The sequence below is a fragment of the Puccinia triticina genome, chromosome 15A, assembly GCF_026914185.1.
Source record: "Puccinia triticina chromosome 15A, complete sequence".
Classification (NCBI taxonomy): Eukaryota; Fungi; Basidiomycota; class Pucciniomycetes; order Pucciniales; family Pucciniaceae; genus Puccinia; species Puccinia triticina.
In genome coordinates, this window is record NC_070572.1 from 449,988 (window position 1) to 472,665 (window position 22,678).

The following is a 22,678-nucleotide window of genomic DNA, read 5'->3' on the forward strand; positions in this document are numbered from 1 at the left end:
AAAACAGAAGGCAAGATGTGGGTGGTGATGGGTTTGAAGCGGTGAATGACCTGCCTTACATGCTGTACATAGGCCGGGTACAGCTCGTCATGTTGGCTGATCAAGCAAGGCTAGGACGAGTCGGTGCAGTTACATAAATATGTATGTACAATCGGAGCCATCAGCTGATCTGGTGCAGATGCATATACATGTTGGAGCCCTCAACTCCAATTGCATATATATGAAAGTCTTTCATATGAATAAATACATAAATATATATTTGCATGTTGATTTATATAATGTGAAGTTTATGTGTCATGTAGTGATGTACTTATGCATGTATTAAGATGGAGGTAAGGTCGTTGGGCAGTAATGACATTGCCGATTAAACCTATTTAAATCCGCATGTACCGTGGAGCACTGTATGCGGTTGAGTGGCGGTGTGAGCTGCATGACACTAGCAATACATGTGAATGACAGCTGCGGGATAAATCCTCCTGTTTTTATGCGGGACATGACTGTCCTGCTCCTGTCACAGGACATTGCAATATGTAATGTCATCATGACCTGATTTTGCCCCCGGTGAGGTCTCCTGCAGACCCACACTGGTGAAGGTTGGCCAACAGGGGGTTTGCAATCCCCTGTATCTTTGTGATGTGATGGAAGATTCGAGTAACACCACAAAACAAATATGAGGGGACTAGGTGTCAGGTGATGTGAAGCTAATTCCAGCCTTTATTCCAACCTTACTCCCAGGAACAATTGTTGAAACCCCCTGATGATGACAAGGGGACCATTATTATTCAAGGGGTGTATTGTTGGAGTACCCATGCACTGGACTTTCAACACATGTTACTGCATGTCACCTGACACCTTTCATTTTTGGGTGAAAGAATACCGAGATGACACAGGTGCAAAGATTTGCACCACCAAAAATGGTGGATTGCCACCTCAGAATCCATAAAATTGAGGTGATTGGGCCCAAGTAGTCCCGAGTCCCTCCCTGCGACCGGGGGGAGGCCACTGCCGCCTGGGACCAAACTTAACTATGTAAGTCCCTCCTGGGTGCGAAGCGCCCGCCTCCGCAGGAGGGACTTGAGGAAAGAACGGAGTTTTTTGGCATGACAAGTTTTTCAGATTTGGCAAAGAAAATCTAAATTCTGCAATAACTTTTCTTTGTTGTTTTCTTCGACAATTAGTTACTCAAAAAATACAAAAAAATGAGAGTGGAACTGAGCTTCTTGGCTACACGATACATATTTTATGGTGATTTTTGTATGATTTTTGGCAAAGATACAGCCAAACAAAGAATGTGTGTTGATTGGATGCATGTGTCAAAGCAGACGATGTTTTGAGACAATGACACCCCAAGATATGAATTGCTGGAAGAAAAATTGGCCAATTTAAAATGAACACGGATAGAAGAGGAACAGAAGAAGTGAACGTCTATTTTCAGAATGTTTCCCAAATTTACAACTGGTGGAAAATCTGCTGAGGCTTGGCAAAATGAAAGACGGTGCGTGCATTTTTTGCACGATTTGTTCTGTTTATTGTGACAGGCTGTCTAGTTGGAAAGAGCTTGGCGAGCTGCTCTTACGGTTTCTGGTGCTGGACCTTGGGTGTCAAAGCTGGAGAAACCGAGCAAAACATGTTAGGCCACAAACACGGTGATAAAATGTAAATTGTCAAGGAGGGACTAAGACTTACAAGTAAATACCGCCCAATGCGTTCTGCTTGGCAAACTTGGCCTTGTCGACTGTGCTGAATTGGTCGTCATATGTAATGAAATATTTTCCATTGGTGAGGAACGGCTACAAAAAGGAGGGTATCGAGGGCACCAAATTAGATTCGAGCCTAGCCTGACTTGTGGAGACGTCTGCACTCACTTGTCCGCTGCAGAGATCATAGTAGCGTGTGTAACCACCAGCGCCGTGCTTTTGGTCCTTGGTTAACCAACTGTTGCTAACCAATTCATTTACAAGGAATGAGCCTCCCCATTTCTGTGCATTACCACAAATGTCTTTGCCTGGCTTGTCGTCAAATTGACCACCGGGCTGTTGGAGAGTAGGTAAATTGTAGGCTGTTGAGTTGCGTTCAGAATCTTTCAAGACGTTGTGAGGAGAGCCGGCTTACAGGGGTGACGCTGGTGTGGTTTTGGTAGTATTCGGTCAGATGGCCCTTGACATTCTGGACAACCAGCTTGGGCGAAACCAATTCGAGACGCTTGGCGTAGCCCGGAATGCCCAAGATCACCTGGGATGCTTTAAATCCTTGCTTCAACGCAATCTGGACGCCGGTTTCGACAGACTGACCAAAAGCGGCCGGGGCACAGGTGGCACGGATGGGGGCCAGAGGACCAGTGGTCGGAGCCCAGGCGCCGTAGACATCGTACGCCATGAGGTTGCTGCATGCATCAAAGTGGCCGGTAATGGGGGTCAGACAACTCGAGACCCATATTAGATGCTTTGCGGGCTTACATGTAGTTCAGGTTTTGCACCAGGAGAGCGGTCTCCATTGCGGTCGCAGGTGTGCCGGCACGGCCAATTAAGCCGCCGATTCCGAAGGCTGCAGTGAGCGAGGCTTGGGGCCATAAAGCGCGAATTTCCTGATCGGATCAAGTTCGGATAATGACATGAGCTGACTGGAAAAACACTCTGCCAGATATAGCTCCTTACCTTGACGAGTAAGCCGAAGTTGACGACATCAGCCGGGTTTCGAGAGTTACATCCAATGCCCTCACTACAAAAAGAACGTCAAGACAAAGTGAGTCACGCGCCGGGCAGTATATCTCCAGTAGAACTTACCCATTGGGGTCTAAATCAATCAATAAAAGATAGAGCCATGAGTATTAACAATTGAGGCAAGTATAGAGCATAGTATGAATACGGCGACTCACATTCCCAATCCATTTCGATTCCGACGAAACCATGCTTCTTGCCGAATTGAACGAGCAGTTGAGCAAATCTTTTGCGGGCAGCATCTGTCGAAGTCAAGTTCGAAAAGTGCCTATCGTTGGGAGTGGTAAGTTTGAGTGGTAAATTTCCAGCAGGCTCCTGGAGGCAACCAGGCTAACGATGACACGTACCTCGAGCCGGTCCAACCACCCGTACTGAAGAGAGGATTGACCTTGTCTGAGATATCAAGGAATCGGATGTCAGGCTAGAACGGTGGTCTGTCTGGGAAATGATGATGAAACCTACACTTGCGGGCCGCGGCGACGAATTCGGTAACCAACTTGTCACCCTGTGCTTTCGTGAGCTTGGGATCATACGACAGAGTAAAGTCCGGTTGAGGGATCACCATGAAGTACAGAACATCGGTGTATGCAGCTGAGAAAGAGGAGAGCCAAAGGCGTATTCAGCAGGAGTGCATCACATCAACCGGGTTGAAGAGATAGTAGTATATTTACTCCAATCAATCTTTGAGACAGGCTGGCCATCGGAGTTGTAGCTGGGATAGTATCCCTTGACTTGAGGCCGGGATGCGGTCCGGCTGTCATACGCATAGGCGTCGGTACTGGCGAAGAAGAGAGCGGCAAGCAGAAAGGTTGCTGAAAAGACTTGTGAAAACGACCTCATGATTGCAGGCAGGTTAGGGATAGAAGAGCTGAGTTGTCGGAAGTGAAAAGGGTACTGAACTGGAGAGTGATGGGGATGGGTAGACTGGAGTGGAAAAGCTGGCTCATTTTAACGTCAGTCTCCTCCGTGTCTTTTTCCCCACATCTCAATTAGATACCAAGACCCGCAGCAAGCTATTCCGAAGGTGCTAAGAGATGTGCATCTCAAATGGACGTGTTGGTGTTGACGACATTTACGCAGCTCTTGTCGAGCATGCATGGGAACCACAGGCGATCTCTCTCAACTCTTTGACCGAAGTCGAAACCTATATCTGAATACGTAAATCGGATACAAGCTTCGCCGGCACGGACTGCAAGATTTGCCGGCGATGGGCCAGCTCAACGTTGCATCCGGGGTATCAGTGATGGCCGCTGCAAACCGTTGCTGAGAATGTAGGGAAGGACTCAGTCGGAGCGACCTTTCCGACATTCTTGAGCTTTGCCTTGTTGGCATGAGATGATCCTTGCAACTGGTCATCGACATCAGGGCTGGGGCCGTGTCTGGCCATCTCGCTTTATGCGTCCCCTCGGGGCTCGGGCGGAATGGCACCCGGCGAGCCGCCCATGCCACTTGCCGCCGTGACCCTCGCCATTGCAACTTTTGAAACTGGGCTCTCGGCCTCTCTGCGATTAAGCTCGTCTGTGGCTGGCCCCACAACACGCAAGGCCCCACCCACACTGCCAAGAGGACATCGTTGTAAACTGCATGCATAGCCTGGGGAGGATGAAAGGCCCATGAAATTAATTCATGGTAGAGCATCTCCACACCGGGTGCTAAATCCGGGATGCCATCGTCAGGTTTAGGACCCGCTTTGCAAAGTTTCACCCCAGATCCGACTTGCGCGCCATCGGACGTTGCTAGGTCTTGGCCGGTGGTTGTTTTTCAGGCATCGCAATGGCTGCGTGAGATCGGACGGGTAGAGCATGCAGAAAGCTGCGGTCCTGAGTCTAATTGGGCACGCGGCCGGAAGGAAAGCTAGCTGATACCAATTGTTTTTCTTCACATGCCCAATGGCAAGAGCACCGCGTTCCATATTATTTTATTTTCCGGCCGTTTGTCTGAAGATGCCTTGTTTCTAATCTAGTTAGCAATTTTCAAAATATTTACTTAAATAAATACTTATTTAGATGAGTTTACATGGAAATGGCCAACCGGCACTCATTTGGAATTGGAGTGTGGTTAACATGATAGAGCTCCTAAATTGTAGCTCAGCTACACCTCACCAGGCGTCCTTCCTTCAGTTGAAGAATATGTTTACGCCAGTCATTTCCCGCAGAGTGCCCCCAATGTAATCACATGTCATCCGCATACAGTTGAAATTCCAGTCCTACAACACATTGTTGACCCCAACCCAAGCAAGATACAGTGATTCTAGTGGCACTCTCCTACTGGGTCGAAAGACCCGGAGCCAGACTACTACCAGCCATGTTTGAACGCCACTCAGGACGTGTTGGAGGCAGGGCACCGTGAGAGAAGAGAAAGCTTTTCATCGCTGATCGCAAGACAATGCATCTAATTAATGATTACAGCTGTTAGGCTCACCAGAACCCAAAGAAAATATGTTAACAACGAGTGGGGTTTTTAAGAGGAGATGAGCTGTGAAGGACGTTTGTTGAAGAATTTCAAAGCTTTGATCAGGACGAAGAAGAGGGAAAGGTCGAAGAAGAACCGTCTAAGCCAAATATTACGGACCAAGGTGCGCAGTCGGGAGAGTGAAAGTAAGGAATTCAGTTTATGCGGAGGATGAGGAGAGGGAGGGGAAGGACTCGAGTTGCTTCTATTTTGTGGGGAGGGATCGGAGGACGGTTGGAAATGATGCTGCTCGATTTTGGAGATCAGAATTTGCAGAGAATCGATGGCTTGATTGAGTTTATGAAGGTTGGACTGTAAAAGGGCATGCGAAGAGAAATACTGGTCATCAGAGGAATGGGGAGGATGAAGGCGAACGGAGTCTGTGTGTGAGTGGGGGTGATTCTTGAGAGGCGAGCGGAGAGTGTGGGAGGTGAATGGGAGGCTTTGAGGGGTTTGGTCGACAAGTCTTTGGACCTGTGCGTATGTAAATCGTGGCTCTGGCCGTTCAATTGGATCACTTCCGACCGAGACTAAGCTTGCCTGGGGTGGGCTTGAGTCATTTTTGGCGGACGGTGATTGGCTGCGTGGTCCAGAAGAGCTTCCGGATGCAGTTCCGATGGCTCTCGGCGAGTGGGGCGGCAAGATATGAGTTTCGGAGGAGTTGATTGGATCGGGGAGTTGGGAAGAGCTCTTATATGGGCCCAATCCTGACGTCTGAATAACATCTTCTTCTTCTGCGGATTTTTCGTCTGATATCGATGTTGATTCGGATCTTTCTTCGTCCGCTCCCCCCTGTGCTCGTTCTTTGCCGCTCGCTGTTCGTAGACTGCCTGGTATTGACGTCGGGATTTCGATTTTCTGTTCTGAGTATAAATCTTCATCCGAGTCACTCAGGTGATCAGCTCCTGCCGAGTAAGCTTCGTAGCCCGAGAGCGATTCAATTAATAATCTAGCCTCCGGCCGATCTCGATGAGAGCGCAGAAGCTACAAGACCTGATTCCTCATCAGCTATCGGTCTGAAAAAGTTTGGGGGGGGGGGGGGGGGGCGAAGCACACAGGAGACTACTATAGATGGACAGGCGAATGCTGAATGTTTTTTTAAGACACACAAGAGACTACTATAGATGGACAGGCGAATGCTGAATGTTTTTTGAAGACGAGAAGAATTTGATGTACCTTCAATACTGATTCGATGTACAACCTTTTAGCTTCTGAACAGGATAAGCCTTCTTTAGCCTTCCAAGCGTCCCACTTTGCCCTGCCCAACATATCGAATACTCCCGGCCTTTTGGAAACCGTCGAGCTCTTGACATCACCATGGACGGCTTGCTTGAATAGTGAGTAGAGTAATAGCTTATCGTTATAGGTTGGTTGAATCTGGCCAGATTTCGGCAAGGAGCTGCAAAAAAACAAAAAAAACATTAGTCCAGAGGGTCCCATATAGCAGAAACAACATTAGGTGAAAGGAATAGCTTACGATTGAACTATGTGCAAAGCGGTTTGAAATAATCTGGAAAGGAGCACGATGTATCAGATTGAAAAAACCAAACCAAGAACGAATTTTGAAAGATTACTCAACGGTTCAATAAATCCGTCCTCGTCATCTTCTTGATAGTCATCATGGCCATCATTGGAGAGGGGGGAGTTGGTACTCTGATTGGTTGGTGGTAATACGCCAGGCCTTCCTAACAACGAAGTCGACCTCGAGCCGGCGGAGGAAGAGTGTTGCTTGGCCTTGGGTTGCGCTAAGCTGTCCTTCCGAACACTTTCTAGTCTGGATGATGACAGTCTGCTTGCGTGTGGATTACTGCCTGGTGTTGCTGGCATCGTTGCCTTATGGAGGTGTTGCCATTGTCTTCAATGGGGAGGTCCCCCCTAACTTAACACTCTCTCTGCGCTCCCGGGGTGCGGCCAACCCCCCGCAGACTTCGTAACACTCCTCTGAACACATCAAGCTGGGAAAATTTCACCATGCCAGAAAGGACTGACTGATGGACTAATAGGGGGATCCAAAGTTGGCCATGCACAACTTGCATGCACTTTTGCAAGTCGCACTGCAAAAAAAACTGCGTCAACTGTGAGCAGTTGACATGTGGTAACTCTGAGGAAGCGTGTGGTGTTACACCAGCCTTACTCAAGGTTTGACTCAGCACAAGCTTCAATGCACAGTCACTGGGCACCTTGCACAGTGACTGTGCCAACAAAGGCACTTGTGCATCCAGGTGGAGTTACAATGGCAGCTTGACTCAAGTATCCTGCGTGTCAACTGCAAGCAGTTGACCAAGTTTTTTTTGCAGTGTTGGTGTTCAAGTTCATTCTTGAACACCGAGTTGCAAAAGTGCATGCAAGCCACACTGTATTACACCCCATAAGCCTGCTTGAATGGTTTTTTGGATTTTGGTGTTCAATAAAAGCCTTGAACACCAACTTGCAAAAGTGCATGCAAGTTGTGCATGGCCAACTTTGAATCCCCCTATTGCTCTGACTGCTTTGCTGCACTGTTTGCAGCGCAGTGGCTTCACTGTTGCCAGATTTTTTGCTGCAGTGCTGCACCTCTGTCTTTCTCTTCAGTGAAGGGATTCTCAACCCTTATTGAAGTTAAACCCACCAGGAAATCTTCCCTCCTCCATTAGAGGTAATCAGTTAAGTTAAGGCTAATAGCCCTTTTCACATTGGGAATTTGAGTTATGATTTTATGGCTCTTAGCATAAAATTTGCATTTGATTTTTAGCTTGTGCAGAATGGATCTTATTTGCTAGTTTCTCTCAATCCAGTTCTACCACATCAAACTCTACTCCTTCACCCAAACTTTTATCATCAAAATCAAATCTAAAAAAAATCACCACCAGGAAAAATATACTGTCACTAGACTGCAGGTGACATCAGTCCAATGAGCTCTCCACCATGTAGCACCAGAGCAGGAACAAAGTAGCAGCCATTGTTACTTGATGTCACCTGATTTCTGGTGAAAATTTACTTTTCCTGGTGGCACTGTGTTATTGCAGGTGTGTGTTTGCCATCAGTTGTTGTTGTAGATTTCAATCTAAACCTTTTTATCATTTGCTTCACTAAGGTGTTCTAAAAGTTGAATTCTATCAAAATTTAAACAAACGGACTTACTTTGCGCACTGCAAAACACTCTTTGCGCACTGCACAGTGCACGCAGTCCCAAATCCTTTGCACACTGCGAGTGAAATACACAACTTTTTTAAGATTTTCTTTGACCAATCAATAGAACTCCTTTGAATTGGCCTCTCTGAATTTTTTGGGAGGTTTTCGAAGCATTCTTCCATGTTAAAAAAATAATAAAAAACTAGAGCAAATGTAGGATGTGGGGGCCTTAAAAACAAGGTTTCCATTGCCCAAAAAATCCAAATATTTTATTGAGTAATTAAAGATATAAGAATGGCTTTTTTGGAAATTTTTAGCTAATTTGTGCAAGGATAAGGGTCTGAAAAATGAGGATATTTTAGGTGCAATGTGCTACCATGTAGTGAAATTTCCTCATTTTGCATACCCTTATTTTTGCACAAAGTGGCTCAAAATTGTCAAAGTAGCTTTTCTTCTATATTTCATTACTCAATAAATGATTTGGAATTTTTGGGCTATGGGAACCTTGTTTTTTAGGCCCCCACATCCTACCTTTGTTCTGGTTTTTTATGATTTTTTTTAACACTAGAGGCCAAGGCGGCTTCGCCGCTGCAAATTTAGGGGTTCAGGGACAATTTCTCATCAGCCCCTTTCCCCATTCTTCCCCACAGGCCAGTAAATGCCCTCTTGAAAGCAAATTTTAAATATGAAATGCATTCATAAACTCCAGAATATGTAAAAGGCTAGATACATAAATAAAACCCTGAGACCCGTATCAGCATTTTATCAAATTTCCTTATCCTATTCCAGTACTGATGGGTATTTTCATTTCACTTTGAATGGACATCTGCATAGCCTGAGTAGGTTAGCCTTGTTGCCTAGAACTGGGAGTTGAATTTGGTGTTGAGGTTAAATGGGAATCCTAAAGTACACATGATAAGCTTGATGCCTTCCCATCATTGAAATCAAAATCATATCTGCTGAACAGATTTTTCATTCCACCAGCTCAAATTTTGACAGTCTCCACTGCTCCATTTGGAAAAGCTTTCAGTTTGCCTAAGTAGCTGGAGAGTTTGAAAGTCCAATATGGTTGTCACTGAGTCTTATTATAATTTATTCCAACTTTAAAGTCAGATACAAGAAAAAATATCAAAACAACAACCCTTAATGTTTCCTGAGGGAAAAACAAAATCAGATTGATCACTGGTATTCAAGCGGTCACTGAGGGTAATAACACCTCCTCTCAATGACCGGTCATCACCGGTCATTGAGAGGAGTAGCACGTCCCCTCAATGACTGGTACACACCGGTTATTGAGGGAAATCACACCTCTTGATGACCGGTCTGTACTGGTCATCGAGGGGACTCACAGCTCTCAATGACCGGCGCGGACCGGTCATCAATCACACCTCTCAATGACCGGCGCGGACCGGTCATCAGTCACACCTCCCAATGACCGGCACAGACCGGTCATCAAGGCTAATAAGACCTCCTCTCAATGACCGGTCATCACCGGTCATTGAGGGGAGTAACATCTCCTCTTGATGACCGGTCTGTGCCGGTCACCAAGGGGAGTAGCACCTTGAGGGGAATAACAACTTCTCTGGATGACTGGTGTGTACCAGTCATCAAGGGGAGGTCCTCTCAATGACCGGTGTGTACCAGTCACTTAGGGGAGGTGCTACTCCTCTCGATGACCGGTGTGTACCCAACATCGAGGGGAGGTGCTACTCCTCTCGATGACTGTTGTGTACCGGTCATTGAGGGGAGGTGCTACTCCCTCGATGACCGGCACAGACCGGTCATCAAGGGCAAATGTTACTGGTCATCAATAGGTTTTGGCTTTGGCCGGCGCGTTTACTGCATTTGATGTACATATCAATGGTGGCGTTTGTTCCATGGCAGTGGTGTTTTTGCCATGGTAGTGTTGGTCTGCGTTTACTGTACATATCCGTGGTGGTGTTGGTTCCATGGCGGTGGCTTTTTTGCCATGGCAGTATGTTGGTGGCATTGTTGTTGTGGACGCGGGGGCAAGTCCAACTCAAAGCCAGAGGCCTGCGGGCTTGGGTATATAAGACCGCAAGCTGGCCAGTCTGATTCTCCCCCCAGCCGCATCCGTTTTGTCTGTAATTCCAGCTGGCAGTGCGTCTCACGCTGTCCCGCTGCTGCATATGCATTTGCACAGCCTGGGGGGTTAAAGAGCTGGCACCCACTTAGCAGATTGCCACCGCGCTGCTGGGGGCCTTCCTTACATACTGTTTGACCCATCCAGTGAGTTGGGCAGCAGTATGGGCCTGGGTGCAGCAGCTTTGGCTGGTGTTGGGCTAGGTTGCGTTTTTTGCAGAGGCTTTCCTCAGATATGGGAAGCCTTTTTTGCTTTTGTGTGATTAAAAGATAGGGAAAACCCTTTCTTTGTTGTTTTGTGGATAAAAAAAAGGGGAAACCCTTGAATTTTCTTCCCACAAAACTCTGGTTTTAATAGACTTGGATAGAAGAATGCTTCAAAAAACTCCCAAAAAAATCAGGGAGGCCAATTAAAAGGCATTCTATTGATTGGTCAAAAAAAAATCTTGAAAAATTTGTGTACTTCACCCGCAGTGCGCGAAGTGTTTGGGACTGCGCGCACTGTGCAGTGCGCAAAGAGTTTTTTGCAGTGCGCAAAGTAAGTCTGTAAACAAATTGCTACCAAATTGCAAATTTAATGACCATTATTTCAAAAACAAATTGTATTTCTACAGGTTGGGAGAGTTGGTTCTGCAGAGGCTGTTATGGTCTGTTCTATGGAGATGAAGATGGAGTCTGGGGGTTCTGGATACAAGATGGTAGATTGCAGGATGAGGAAGAGGCTTGTATCTTCAGCCTCTCAAACCTTGAGTATGGTCCGTGACATGTACGTGCAGTCTATGTACATGTGAGTCTGCGCTATGGCTCATAAAATTATCCCCCCTTAAATGCCCAAGCCACCCCCTTTTCTGGTTGATTAATGAGAAATAAAAAATAAAGGAAATTCCTCCTCTTTTGGCTCTGCATTCTGTCCCTGGGAAGCATTAAGGAACCCAGTGGGAAAAAGCTTGCCCTCTCACTTTCTTCTCCAGGTCCTTCAATGCCTGGCCGCCACCTCCGGAAATTTTGAGATGAACTCCACCAATAGGTCTCTGCTGTTCTTCAGGTTTGCCTCTGGTTCCCACAAATTCTCCACCGGTCCAAATCCGCGCCAGCTGACAAGGTATTGAGTTTTCCGGCCTCTCCACCAGCTGTCCAGTATGCCGTCAACCTCCCACTCATCTCTGCCGTTGACTGTTACCGGCTCCGGGGTCCGCCACTGTCAGTAAGCAATTTCTTTGGGCTTGTGTTTGCAGAGGACTGACAAGTGGAAAACTGACTCCCTGCATTGAGAGCGGAAGGGTCAGTTTGTAAGCAGAGTTTGAAATTCTGCTAGATATTGGAAATGGCCCAAGCCAGTGGTGTTCCAATTTGAGGCTGGGGCAGGTTGTTGAGATATTGCGTCCATCTAGCCAAACCTCTTCTCCGCTGTTCCATACTGGTGTTTGCCGCACTCCGCTGTTGAACTGGCTTTTCATGGCCTCTTGAGCCGACTCCAGACAGTGCTTCAGCTCTTCCTGTACCTCCCCAAGCTGGCGGAGCCGCTCTGCCACTGCCGGTACGCACTGCTCCGCCAATGGAACTTTGCTGTACAATGGGTTGAAACATTAATTTGCCTTGAATGGGGACACCCCTGTTGACATGTGGTTGTTGTTGTTGTAAGAAAACTCCGCCGTTGCCAGGAGCATAGCCCAATCTTCCTGTCAATAGCTCACAAAGTGGTGGAGATATTGCTCCACCGCTTTGTTTGCAATTTCTGACTGTCCGTCTTTCCTTGGGGGGTACACCGTAGATGGTTGGAGGCAGATGCCGAGTTGGTTGTCCAATTCACGGGTGATTTGGGACACAAAAATGTGAGAGAAATAGGAAAACTGAAGTATATTTCTTATAAGTAATTGAAATAAGAAATACAAGTTTATTACTATAATAGTTTTTAGTTTTAGATTTACCTGAAGGCAGATAGAAATCTACTAGACTAATACTAGGCTGTTGACCTGACAATAAGACTGAATCGTTTGTTTTTAGAATAAGTAAAAGTTATTGTTCTTTTAAAGAGAATAAACAATAAATCTTAAGTTAGTTTCGTTTGTCAAAGCTAGCTGTTGTTAAGTTTTAAAGCAAGAAATCTGACTCTACTTTGATAGACAATAGTTGTTAGACTATGATTGAGTAGAGTTCTTTTAGCTAGTCTTGCTTATGCACTCGTTGACAATCGGCGAGGTTATTCGGTTTGTAAGACTTGAAAGACTAAGGATGATATAAGAAGAAGAGTTTAGCATAAACTTCTTCTTTGATCTTGGTTGAGAAAACGTCATTGTACTCACAAATGATTCGTGACTATATGACTGTTTTGTGATTTGTTGAGTTGTTTGTTTTTGAGTTTTGATCTGAAAGAAACAATAAGCAATGAGCTTATCAATCAATCGGAAAGGTTAAGAAAACAAAGTCTTTACTCACAATGAGCTGGGTGATTGAAGATCACTTGAGTACTGAGCAGTGGCGTTGGTTGCGTCACTGATTGACACAAGAGCACAAGACTTCTTGTGAGTTGGCTTGGACAGGGTATCTGTCACAGGTTAAAAAAACAATATGAATATTCATTTTGATTTGGTTTTTAGTGAGTGTACTCAAGGTACTACTCACCTATTGTACTCCTCTTAAGACGGTTAAGTGAATTCCAACAAAATGCTCCCTTGGTCGGAGACAATAGTCTTTAGAGTGCCGTCAAGCTTCCAAATGTGCTCTGCCATCAGGTCTGCTAACTGCTCCGCATAGGATGTTTTGCATGAAGTATTGAAAGTATCCCGGCGCTCCTGTGGGTTCAAATGGCATAGTGAGCGGAGCAAATTGCCCCGCCTTGCAAATGAAAGCTAGCTTATCCTCATCACCCTCCGCCACGCGGAGGCTTCCGTAGGCGTTGCAGAGGTCTGGTTTTGTGAAGGTGTCTGCGTTTAGCAGGCTGTCAACCAGGTCCATGGTCAGCAGAAGGGGATAACGGTTCTTCACTGTCACCGCGTTGAGTTTTTGGTAGTCAAAACAGGGGCGGAGATTTCCGTCTTTCTTCCCAGTGAATAGAACTGGGGCTGCCCATGGTGAGGTGGTTCTCTGGATTTTTCCGCTGGCCAGTCCTTCCGCAATCAGGGTGTCAAGTGCTTGGTCCTCTGCCGGTGAAAGTGGGATGATTTGGCTTGCTTGTGGTGTGGCTCTGGGAACTAGGTCAACACAAAATTCATATTTTATCTGTGGCAGTAGGCTTTTAGCGCTGGATTTTTGGAACATGTTGATGAATCAATGGTAGCACTGTGGGACTAGTTCTTTGGCGGTCTGCACTGCAATAGTGGCCTTTCCCGCCGCCGCTAGCCGGGTGGAGGTCAACCACGATGTCTTGGTGGTGCTGATCTCTGCGGTGTAATGTTCTAGGAGAGAAGGGGGCATGCCAGCTGCTTCAGAGAATGATTGCGGAGAAACTTTATTGGACTCACATTGCGGGAGCAGCAAAACACACACCCCCTCACTACCAACATGGATGAATTTGTGATGTCGTATATTGATCAATATAGCATATATTGATCAAATTATATCAATCAATTTTTTTTATTCCTCTTGATATGTTTGTCTGTGTTCCATGTCTCCTGAATACTCTTCTAAATTCTATCTCCTTCCCCCTGTGTTAGCTTCAAGCCACAGGAATCTTTCCATTTTTTTTTCCTCATAAATTTCATAAATTTCATAAATTTCCAAACACACCAATCAATTCCTCCTGAAAAAAAGGCATTGCAAGTTTTAGGATTAATTCAGTGTGGCTAAGGGGTCTCAAAAATTTTGAATTGTTTTTCATTAATTCAACCATTGATGTTATAAGAAGTCTCCAGATCTACTTTTTTCAAAAAGGAAAAACATTGACCCCTCACATCTCTGAAAATACCATCCTGCATGCATTGTTAGTTTGAGGTGACCTTGACTTTACTGAATATGATGAATATCATACTTGATATGCTACATGCATACAAGGCCTTTTGAAAATTAGTTTAGCAATTTTAGCAGATTTTGGTCAGGTTCTTTTTTCATCTACTTTTGTTATCAACCACATATTAATGAGGAATATTTCCACATGACATTTTATTGAAAAAAATTTCTGCACATAAATCCCAAAATTTAATATTTGGGGTCACATCCAATATGCAGCGGCTACAATCTGATCAGTGGCCAAATGTCACTACTTTGGATCTTTCTTGGTGTTTCTGCCACTATATCTAAACCCAATGTGGGAAGTTTTCCGTGATAGTTTGACAAACATGTTTCCAAGCCCCAAGGGGTTCCTTGTGTACCTTGACTGGCCACAAAATCCCCAAACGTAGCAGCTAAAATTTGATTAGTTACCAAATATCACATATTTGGTAGTTTCTTGGTGTTATATCATCCCAGCGTGGGAATTCTTCCAAGATACTCTGACAAAATCGGTTAAAAGCCCCCAAATTTTCATTATGGACCTCAACCAGCCACAAAACCCCCAAATGTAGCCACTACAATCTGATCAGTTGCCAAATATCACTTATTTGGTAGTTTCTTGATGTTTCTGACACTATATCTCATCCCAGCATGGGAATTCTTCCAAGATATTGTCACCCAATTGTTAACAAGCCCTCAACACTTAATTATGTACCTTTAATGCCCACAAAACCCTCAAACGTAGCAGCTACAATATGATCAGTTGCCAAATATCACTTATTTGGTAGTTTCTTGGTGTTTCTGACACTATGTCTCATTCCAGTGTGGGGATTCTTGCAAGATATTGTTACCAAAATCTTAACAAGCCCTCAAAGTTTCATTATGTACCTTACAAAACACCCAAATGTAGCAGCTACAATATGATCAGCTGCCAAATATCACTTATTTGGTAGTTTCTTGGTATTTCTGTTACTATATCTCATCCCAGCGTGAAGATTCTTGCAAGATATTGTTACCAAAATGTTGACAAGCCCCCAATGCTTCATTACGTACCTTTTATAGCCACAAAACCCTCAAACCTAGCAGCTACAATATGATCAGTTGCCAAATATCACTTATTTGGTAGTTCCTTGGTGTTTCTGCCACTATATCTCATCCCAGCGTGAAGAATCCTGCGAGATATTGTTACCAAAATTTTGACAAGCCCCCAAAGTTTAATTATGTACCTTGACTGGCCACAAAACCCCCAAATGTAGCAGCTACAAAGTGAGGTATAGCTGAGCTACAATTTAGGAGCTCTATCATGTCAACCAACAGTGGGCCGCTACGCTAAACTACGCTAATTTAGCCCCAAAGTTTAGCGTAGCGGCAAAAAGCGCCAACCTTGTTTGAATAGCGTTAGCGCGCTGTTAGCGCCGCTATGCTTCACTAATTTTCAGCGGCGCTAAGAGCATACCAATTTTTGTTTAGCGTTAGCGCTCCGCTACAGCCGCTACGCTACGCTACGTTGCGCTAAGGCGCTTTTAGCAGAAAAAAAGCACTTTTTTGCCGCAAAAAACGCTTTAGCGCAGCATAGCGCGCGCTCTTTTGCGCCTTGCGTGCTTAGCGTTAGCGCAATTGAGCGCGTCTGCGCTAACGCTACGCTAAAAGCTAAAATGGCTTTGCATCCTTTGCGCGTAGTGTTAGCGCAGATGCGCGCAATTGCGCTAACGCTACGCTAAAAAATAGCGCATTTGCGCTGCGCTACGCTACGCTAACAGCTATTTTAGCGTAGCTGACCCACTGTTGTGTCAACCACACTCCAATTCCAAATGAGTGCCGGTTGGCCATTTCCATGTAAACTCATCTAAATAAGTATTTATTTAAGTAAATATTTTGAAAATTGCTAACTAGATTAGAAACAAGGCATCTTCAGACAAACGGCCGGAAAATAAAATAATATGGAACGCGGTGCTCTTGCCATTGGGCATGTGAAGAAAAACAATTGGTATCAGCTAGCTTTCCTTCCGGCCGCGTGCCCAATTAGACTCAGGACCGCAGCTTTCTGCATGCTCTACCCGTCCGATCTCACGCAGCCATTGCGATGCCTGAAAAACAACCACCGGCCAAGACCTAGCAACGTCCGATGGCGCGCAAGTCGGATCTGGGGTGAAACTTTGCAAAGCGGGTCCTAAACCTGACGATGGCATCCCGGATTTAGCACCCGGTGTGGAGATGCTCTACCATGAATTAATTTCATGGGCCTTTCATCCTCCCCAGGCTATGCATGCAGTTTACAACGATGTCCTCTTGGCAGTGTGGGTGGGGCCTTGCGTGTTGTGGGGCCAGCCACAGACGAGCTTAATCGCAGAGAGGCCGAGAGCCCAGTTTCAAAAGTTGCAATGGCGAGGGTCACGGCGGCAAGTGGCATGGGCGGCTCGCCGGGTGCCATTCCGCCCGAGCCCCGAGGGGACGCATAAAGCGAGATGGCCAGACACGGCCCCAGCCCTGATGTCGATGACCAGTTGCAAGGATCATCTCATGCCAACAAGGCAAAGCTCAAGAATGTCGGAAAGGTCGCTCCGACTGAGTCCTTCCCTACATTCTCAGCAACGGTTTGCAGCGGCCATCACTGATACCCCGGATGCAACGTTGAGCTGGCCCATCGCCGGCAAATCTTGCAGTCCGTGCCGGCGAAGCTTGTATCCGATTTACGTATTCAGATATAGGTTTCGACTTCGGTCAAAGAGTTGAGAGAGATCGCCTGTGGTTCCCATGCATGCTCGACAAGAGCTGCGTAAATGTCGTCAACACCAACACGTCCATTTGAGATGCACATCTCTTAGCACCTTCGGAATAGCTTGCTGCGGGTCTTGGTATCTAATTGAGATGTGGGGAAAAAGACACGGAGGAGACTGACGTTAAAATGAGCCAGCTTTTCCACTCCAGTCTACCCATCCCCATCACTCTCCAGTTCAGTACCCTTTTCACTTCCGACAACTCAGCTCTTCTATCCCTAACCTGCCTGCAATCATGAGGTCGTTTTCACAAGTCTTTTCAGCAACCTTTCTGCTTGCCGCTCTCTTCTTCGCCAGTACCGACGCCTATGCGTATGACAGCCGGACCGCATCCCGGCCTCAAGTCAAGGGATACTATCCCAGCTACAACTCCGATGGCCAGCCTGTCTCAAAGATTGATTGGAGTAAATATACTACTATCTCTTCAACCCGGTTGATGTGATGCACTCCTGCTGAATACGCCTTTGGCTCTCCTCTTTCTCAGCTGCATACACCGATGTTCTGTACTTCATGGTGATCCCTCAACCGGACTTTACTCTGTCGTATGATCCCAAGCTCACGAAAGCACAGGGTGACAAGTTGGTTACCGAATTCGTCGCCGCGGCCCGCAAGTGTAGGTTTCATCATCATTTCCCAGACAGACCACCGTTCTAGCCTGACATCCGATTCCTTGATATCTCAGACAAGGTCAATCCTCTCTTCAGTACGGGTGGTTGGACCGGCTCGAGGTACGTGTCATCGTTAGCCTGGTTGCCTCCAGGAGCCTGCTGGAAATTTACCACTCAAACTTACCACTCCCAACGATAGGCACTTTTCGAACTTGACTTCGACAGATGCTGCCCGCAAAAGATTTGCTCAACTGCTCGTTCAATTCGGCAAGAAGCATGGTTTCGTCGGAATCGAAATGGATTGGGAATGTGAGTCGCCGTATTCATACTATGCTCTATACTTGCCTCAATTGTTAATACTCATGGCTCTATCTTTTATTGATTGATTTAGACCCCAATGGGTAAGTTCTACTGGAGATATACTGCCCGGCGCGTGACTCACTTTGTCTTGACGTTCTTTTTGTAGTGAGGGCATTGGATGTAACTCTCGAAACCCGGCTGATGTCGTCAACTTCGGCTTACTCGTCAAGGTAAGGAGCTATATCTGGCAGAGTGTTTTTCCAGTCAGCTCATGTCATTATCCGAACTTGATCCGATCAGGAAATTCGCGCTTTATGGCCCCAAGCCTCGCTCACTGCAGCCTTCGGAATCGGCGGCTTAATTGGCCGTGCCGGCACACCTGCGACCGCAATGGAGACCGCTCTCCTGGTGCAAAACCTGAACTACATGTAAGCCCGCAAAGCATCTAATATGGGTCTCGAGTTGTCTGACCCCCATTACCGGCCACTTTGATGCATGCAGCAACCTCATGGCGTACGATGTCTACGGCGCCTGGGCTCCGACCACTGGTCCTCTGGCCCCCATCCGTGCCACCTGTGCCCCGGCCGCTTTTGGTCAGTCTGTCGAAACCGGCGTCCAGATTGCGTTGAAGCAAGGATTTAAAGCATCCCAGGTGATCTTGGGCATTCCGGGCTACGCCAAGCGTCTCGAATTGGTTTCGCCCAAGCTGGTTGTCCAGAATGTCAAGGGCCATCTGACCGAATACTACCAAAACCACACCAGCGTCACCCCTGTAAGCCGGCTCTCCTCACAACGTCTTGAAAGATTCTGAACGCAACTCAACAGCCTACAATTTACCTACTCTCCAACAGCCCGGTGGTCAATTTGACGACAAGCCAGGCAAAGACATTTGTGGTAATGCACAGAAATGGGGAGGCTCATTCCTTGTAAATGAATTGGTTAGCAACGGTTGGTTAACCAAGGACCAAAAGCACGGCGCTGGTGGTTACACACGCTACTATGATCTCTGCAGCGGACAAGTGAGTGCAGACGTCTCCACAAGTCAGGCTAGGCTCGAATCTAATTTGGTGCCCTCGATACCCTCCTTTTTGTAGCCGTTCCTCACCAATGGAAAATATTTCATTACATATGACGACCAATTCAGCACAGTCGACAAGGCCAAGTTTGCCAAGCAGAACGCATTGGGCGGTATTTACTTGTAAGTCTTAGTCCCTCCTTGACAATTTACATTTTATCACCGTGTTTGTGGCCTAACATGTTTTGCTCGGTTTCTCCAGCTTTGACACCCAAGGTCCAGCACCAGAAACCGTAAGAGCAGCTCGCCAAGCTCTTTCCAACTAGACAGCCTGCCACAATAAACAGAACAAATCGTGCAACAAATGCACGCACTGTCTTTCATTTTGCCAAGCCTCAGCAGATTTTCCACCAGTTGTAAATTTGGGAAACATTCTGAAAACAGACGTTCACTTCTTCTGTTCCTCTTCTATCCGTGTTCATTTTAAATTGGCCAATTTTTCTTCCAGCAATTCATATCTTGGGGTGTCATTGTCTCAAAACATCGTCTGCTTTGACATATGCATCCAATCCCCTCCCCGAGACAAACAAGCGCCAAAGCCCTGTCAAGACCAAACCATATCAGTGCTACATATCGAGTTTTGGGATTGCAACAGAAGGCATGCTGCTCTCTATAGAGACACAGGGTTGCTAATGAGTAAATTCCACGTAGTGTATCGCTCCAAACCATGAGGAGCTCTGGTTGTGCTGCGGCGAGTCTAGGAGATGCGTGTGACATCTATGTCACAACACCCCCCCTCTCGCCGCAGACGCCACTGCACATACAACCGTAGTGAAGGAATGGAAATAGAAAGAGAAAACAAAAGAAGCACAAAACAGATGAATGAATGAAAGAAAAGAAAAAGAAAAATGAAACGCAGTCCTCTTGGCCTTCCCCTGGAACTAGGGTTCTTAATCTAGAGAAAACATCAGGACCTAGGCTCTTTGTGAAAATATTAGCTATCTGCTCTTTTGTACTTACCCAATGAAGAGCCGTATTCTTTTGAAATAACGCTTCATTTGTGATATAAAAGTCTCTGTCCAAATGTCTTGTTCTTTTGTTAGAAGTGTTGTCAGTTGATACTTTTATAGCGGACTGGTTGTCACAGTGCAGGTGACCCAGAAAGTCAGTCTTCAGAACATCCCGTAGCAAATGCCTTACCCATAATGTCTGCCTTGTGGCCACCCCAAGTGCCATGTACTCCGCATAGCACGTGGAGGAAGCCACCGACGCCTTCCGCCTTGCTACCCACAACACTGGACTGTTGAGGAAAGAGACAAATACCCCATAAGCTAAGCGACCGAATTCTCCTCCCCACAAAGCGTCACAGAACGTCTTTAACGGTCTGTTGTCCTGCGATGGAAACAGACAATGCTTCCTGTCCGTTGTACCTGCAACATAGTTAATTAAGTGTCTCAAGCCTTTCCAATGTGCTGCGCCAGGCTTTGCCGCAAAGCGTGCCAGATAGTTTACCGCAAAACAAATATCCGGTCTAGTGCCTACCGCCAGGTAACTAAGAGTCCCAATCAAGGAAAGATATTTCCCGGACTGTGACGTATCACCATCAGGATCAGTAACGCCATTGAAACCCGGCGGGAGAGGTGTGTGTGACACCAAGACACCATCCCACTCCGCATCCAGAAGGCCTTTCACCAAGTGCTTCTGGCAAAGCTTGAAACCCTTATCAGTCCTTTCGACATCCAGGCCCACAATCACAGATAACTTTGTGCTCCATTTAATCTTCAGTATATCACTGAGGTCAGTCTCCAGCTTCCTCAACAGCTCAACACTGGAGGCAGTTACAACCCTGTCGTCAACGTGGAGCCAGATCACCCCTTGTTCAGTTGGATGCCAAAGAATATACAATGAGTTGTTGTACTGCGAAGGCACATAACCTAAATTGTCAAGGACTTGTTTCAGGTGTAACCACCAGCAACGTGCCGCTTGTTGGGTCCCATACAGGGCCTTCTTCAGCAGCAACGCATGTCCAGGCGGAACTGTCATCCCTTCAGGAGGTTCAATCCACACCTCCTTGTCAATAGGTGAGTTAAGATAAGCAGCGACGAAATCAAAACTATGTACCGGCCAATTGTAAGCCGCTGCCACAGTCAGCAACAGTGTCAGCTCCGGTCTCTTATGTGACACGGAGTTGATGGGATTTTGATACGCGCTGTAGGTGGGGTGAGGGGGATGGCTTGGACTATAGTCCCCCTCACGTGACATGACCCGTGTGGCCTTGTGCTGTCAACAGTAATTCTCGACTAGTACATTTTGCATATGCATTGTTGTGATGTGCGCGGGAAGACTTCTCAAGTTTCAAGTTTCACAGCTGAAAATTTTCACTCACTTCGTTTCCGGTCTTGAGTCGCTTGGTTCACTGCTGGTCAAATCCTCAACGCATCAAGATCAAGAGTTAACTCAAAGGAAGACGCAAAGGAAGAACTCATTCAAGGTAAAGATAAACTATCAAAACATCATCATCTGCTCAAGACACTCACACGTTTGCCGATAACATCTGTCTAGTCAACTCGCTAAAGGTTGACTCGTTTCAGGAGGAGCTACATCAACAAATACTAAACAGCTGCATCTTGTTTGTATAGTTTTTGTTTTGTATCTGGTTAGATTAGCTACTAAAACTTGTGTCTCTTTATTTTGTTTGTGTTCTAGTCTTGTTTATCTCACGTGTCGTCGTCATTGTTCAGTTTTCAGCATAGATGGCTTCTATACTCTTTCTTCTTTATTTCTTGTGTGATTCAGACTCAATTTCTAATTTTTTTTATTTCTTTCATTAAGTCTAAGATCTACTACTACTGGCTAAGCAATTAAATCAAGATTCCAAAGAAAGAGAGATTCGTAATCACTACATGGTAGTGAGAGTCAACTCTTGAATTGTATCAGCTCAGAGTTAGAGAAGGAGGGTCAAACGCAAACTGAACACAAACACCCAATATGTCAGACGAGTCAGATTCCTCAAGTGATAATCATTCGTCATTACGAGTCGAACGATTGAAGTTTGGCACGTGGGTTCCGTGGAAATCCCGTTTCACGTTATATCTTAAACGACATAATCTTGAGGATTTACTCGATCAAAAATGGGTAAACGACGAGAAGAATGCTACGGCATACAAGAAAAAGAACACAAGGGCTTTGGAGGCGTTGTATATGGCTGTTAGTAAAGAACTTCACAATGAGATTCTTGACAACGATACATCTTTCCTGGACGCTTGGGAGGCTTTAGCATCGGCGTGTGGTCAAAACTCAGTGATCACAACTTGCGCTGCGTATAAAAAGGTTCACTCTATGCGGTATAATCCAGGAACATCGTTAAAAAATCACATTACGGCATTCAAGACAGCGTATACTTGACTATCAGATATAACAGCAAATCATATTCAAGAATTTGGCGTCGTCACTTCTTTTATGGCCGCAGCTTTATTTCTGGATAGCTTAGAAAATGACTTGGAAATGTTGTCATTAGTTCAGACGTGCTATGACATTAAGCCTTTTACACTTAAGGGTGTCACCGATCGGATCTTAATCGAAGCGATGCGCCACGATAGTCGAAATGAGAATCACGAAAATGTTATGTTTACGTCGTCTACACCACCTGCGTAGAAGAAACATAAGCAG

The 22,678-nt window shown here is 46.0% G+C and overlaps 3 protein-coding genes across 3 annotated transcripts; 1 reads left to right on the forward strand and 2 right to left on the reverse strand.

Annotated features, from left to right (window-relative positions):
- Positions 1 to 1,543: 1,543 nt before the first annotated feature.
- Positions 1,544 to 4,104, reverse strand: PtA15_15A56 (uncharacterized protein; the record flags this gene model as incomplete). Its single annotated transcript, XM_053163709.1, has 9 exons — positions 1,544 to 1,607; positions 1,687 to 1,790; positions 1,866 to 2,033; positions 2,113 to 2,383; positions 2,784 to 2,793; positions 2,876 to 2,985; positions 3,215 to 3,308; positions 3,389 to 3,585; positions 4,001 to 4,104. The coding sequence occupies 9 exons, from the start codon at positions 4,102 to 4,104 to the stop codon at positions 1,544 to 1,546; spliced, it is 1,122 nt and encodes a 373-aa protein (XP_053027221.1).
- Positions 4,105 to 5,177: 1,073 nt separating this feature from the next.
- Positions 5,178 to 6,995, reverse strand: PtA15_15A57 (uncharacterized protein; the record flags this gene model as incomplete). Its single annotated transcript, XM_053163710.1, has 4 exons — positions 5,178 to 6,152; positions 6,345 to 6,567; positions 6,646 to 6,678; positions 6,748 to 6,995. The coding sequence occupies 4 exons, from the start codon at positions 6,993 to 6,995 to the stop codon at positions 5,178 to 5,180; spliced, it is 1,479 nt and encodes a 492-aa protein (XP_053027222.1).
- A 10,326-nt stretch (positions 6,996 to 17,321) lies between these two features.
- On the forward strand, positions 17,322 to 19,335 carry PtA15_15A58 (uncharacterized protein; the record flags this gene model as incomplete). Its single annotated transcript, XM_053163711.1, has 8 exons — positions 17,322 to 17,490; positions 17,571 to 17,697; positions 17,894 to 18,003; positions 18,086 to 18,095; positions 18,496 to 18,766; positions 18,846 to 19,013; positions 19,089 to 19,192; positions 19,272 to 19,335. 8 exons carry the CDS (start codon positions 17,322 to 17,324, stop codon positions 19,333 to 19,335), a joined length of 1,023 nt encoding a protein of 340 aa, XP_053027223.1.
- Between the last annotated feature and the right edge of the window lie 3,343 nt (positions 19,336 to 22,678).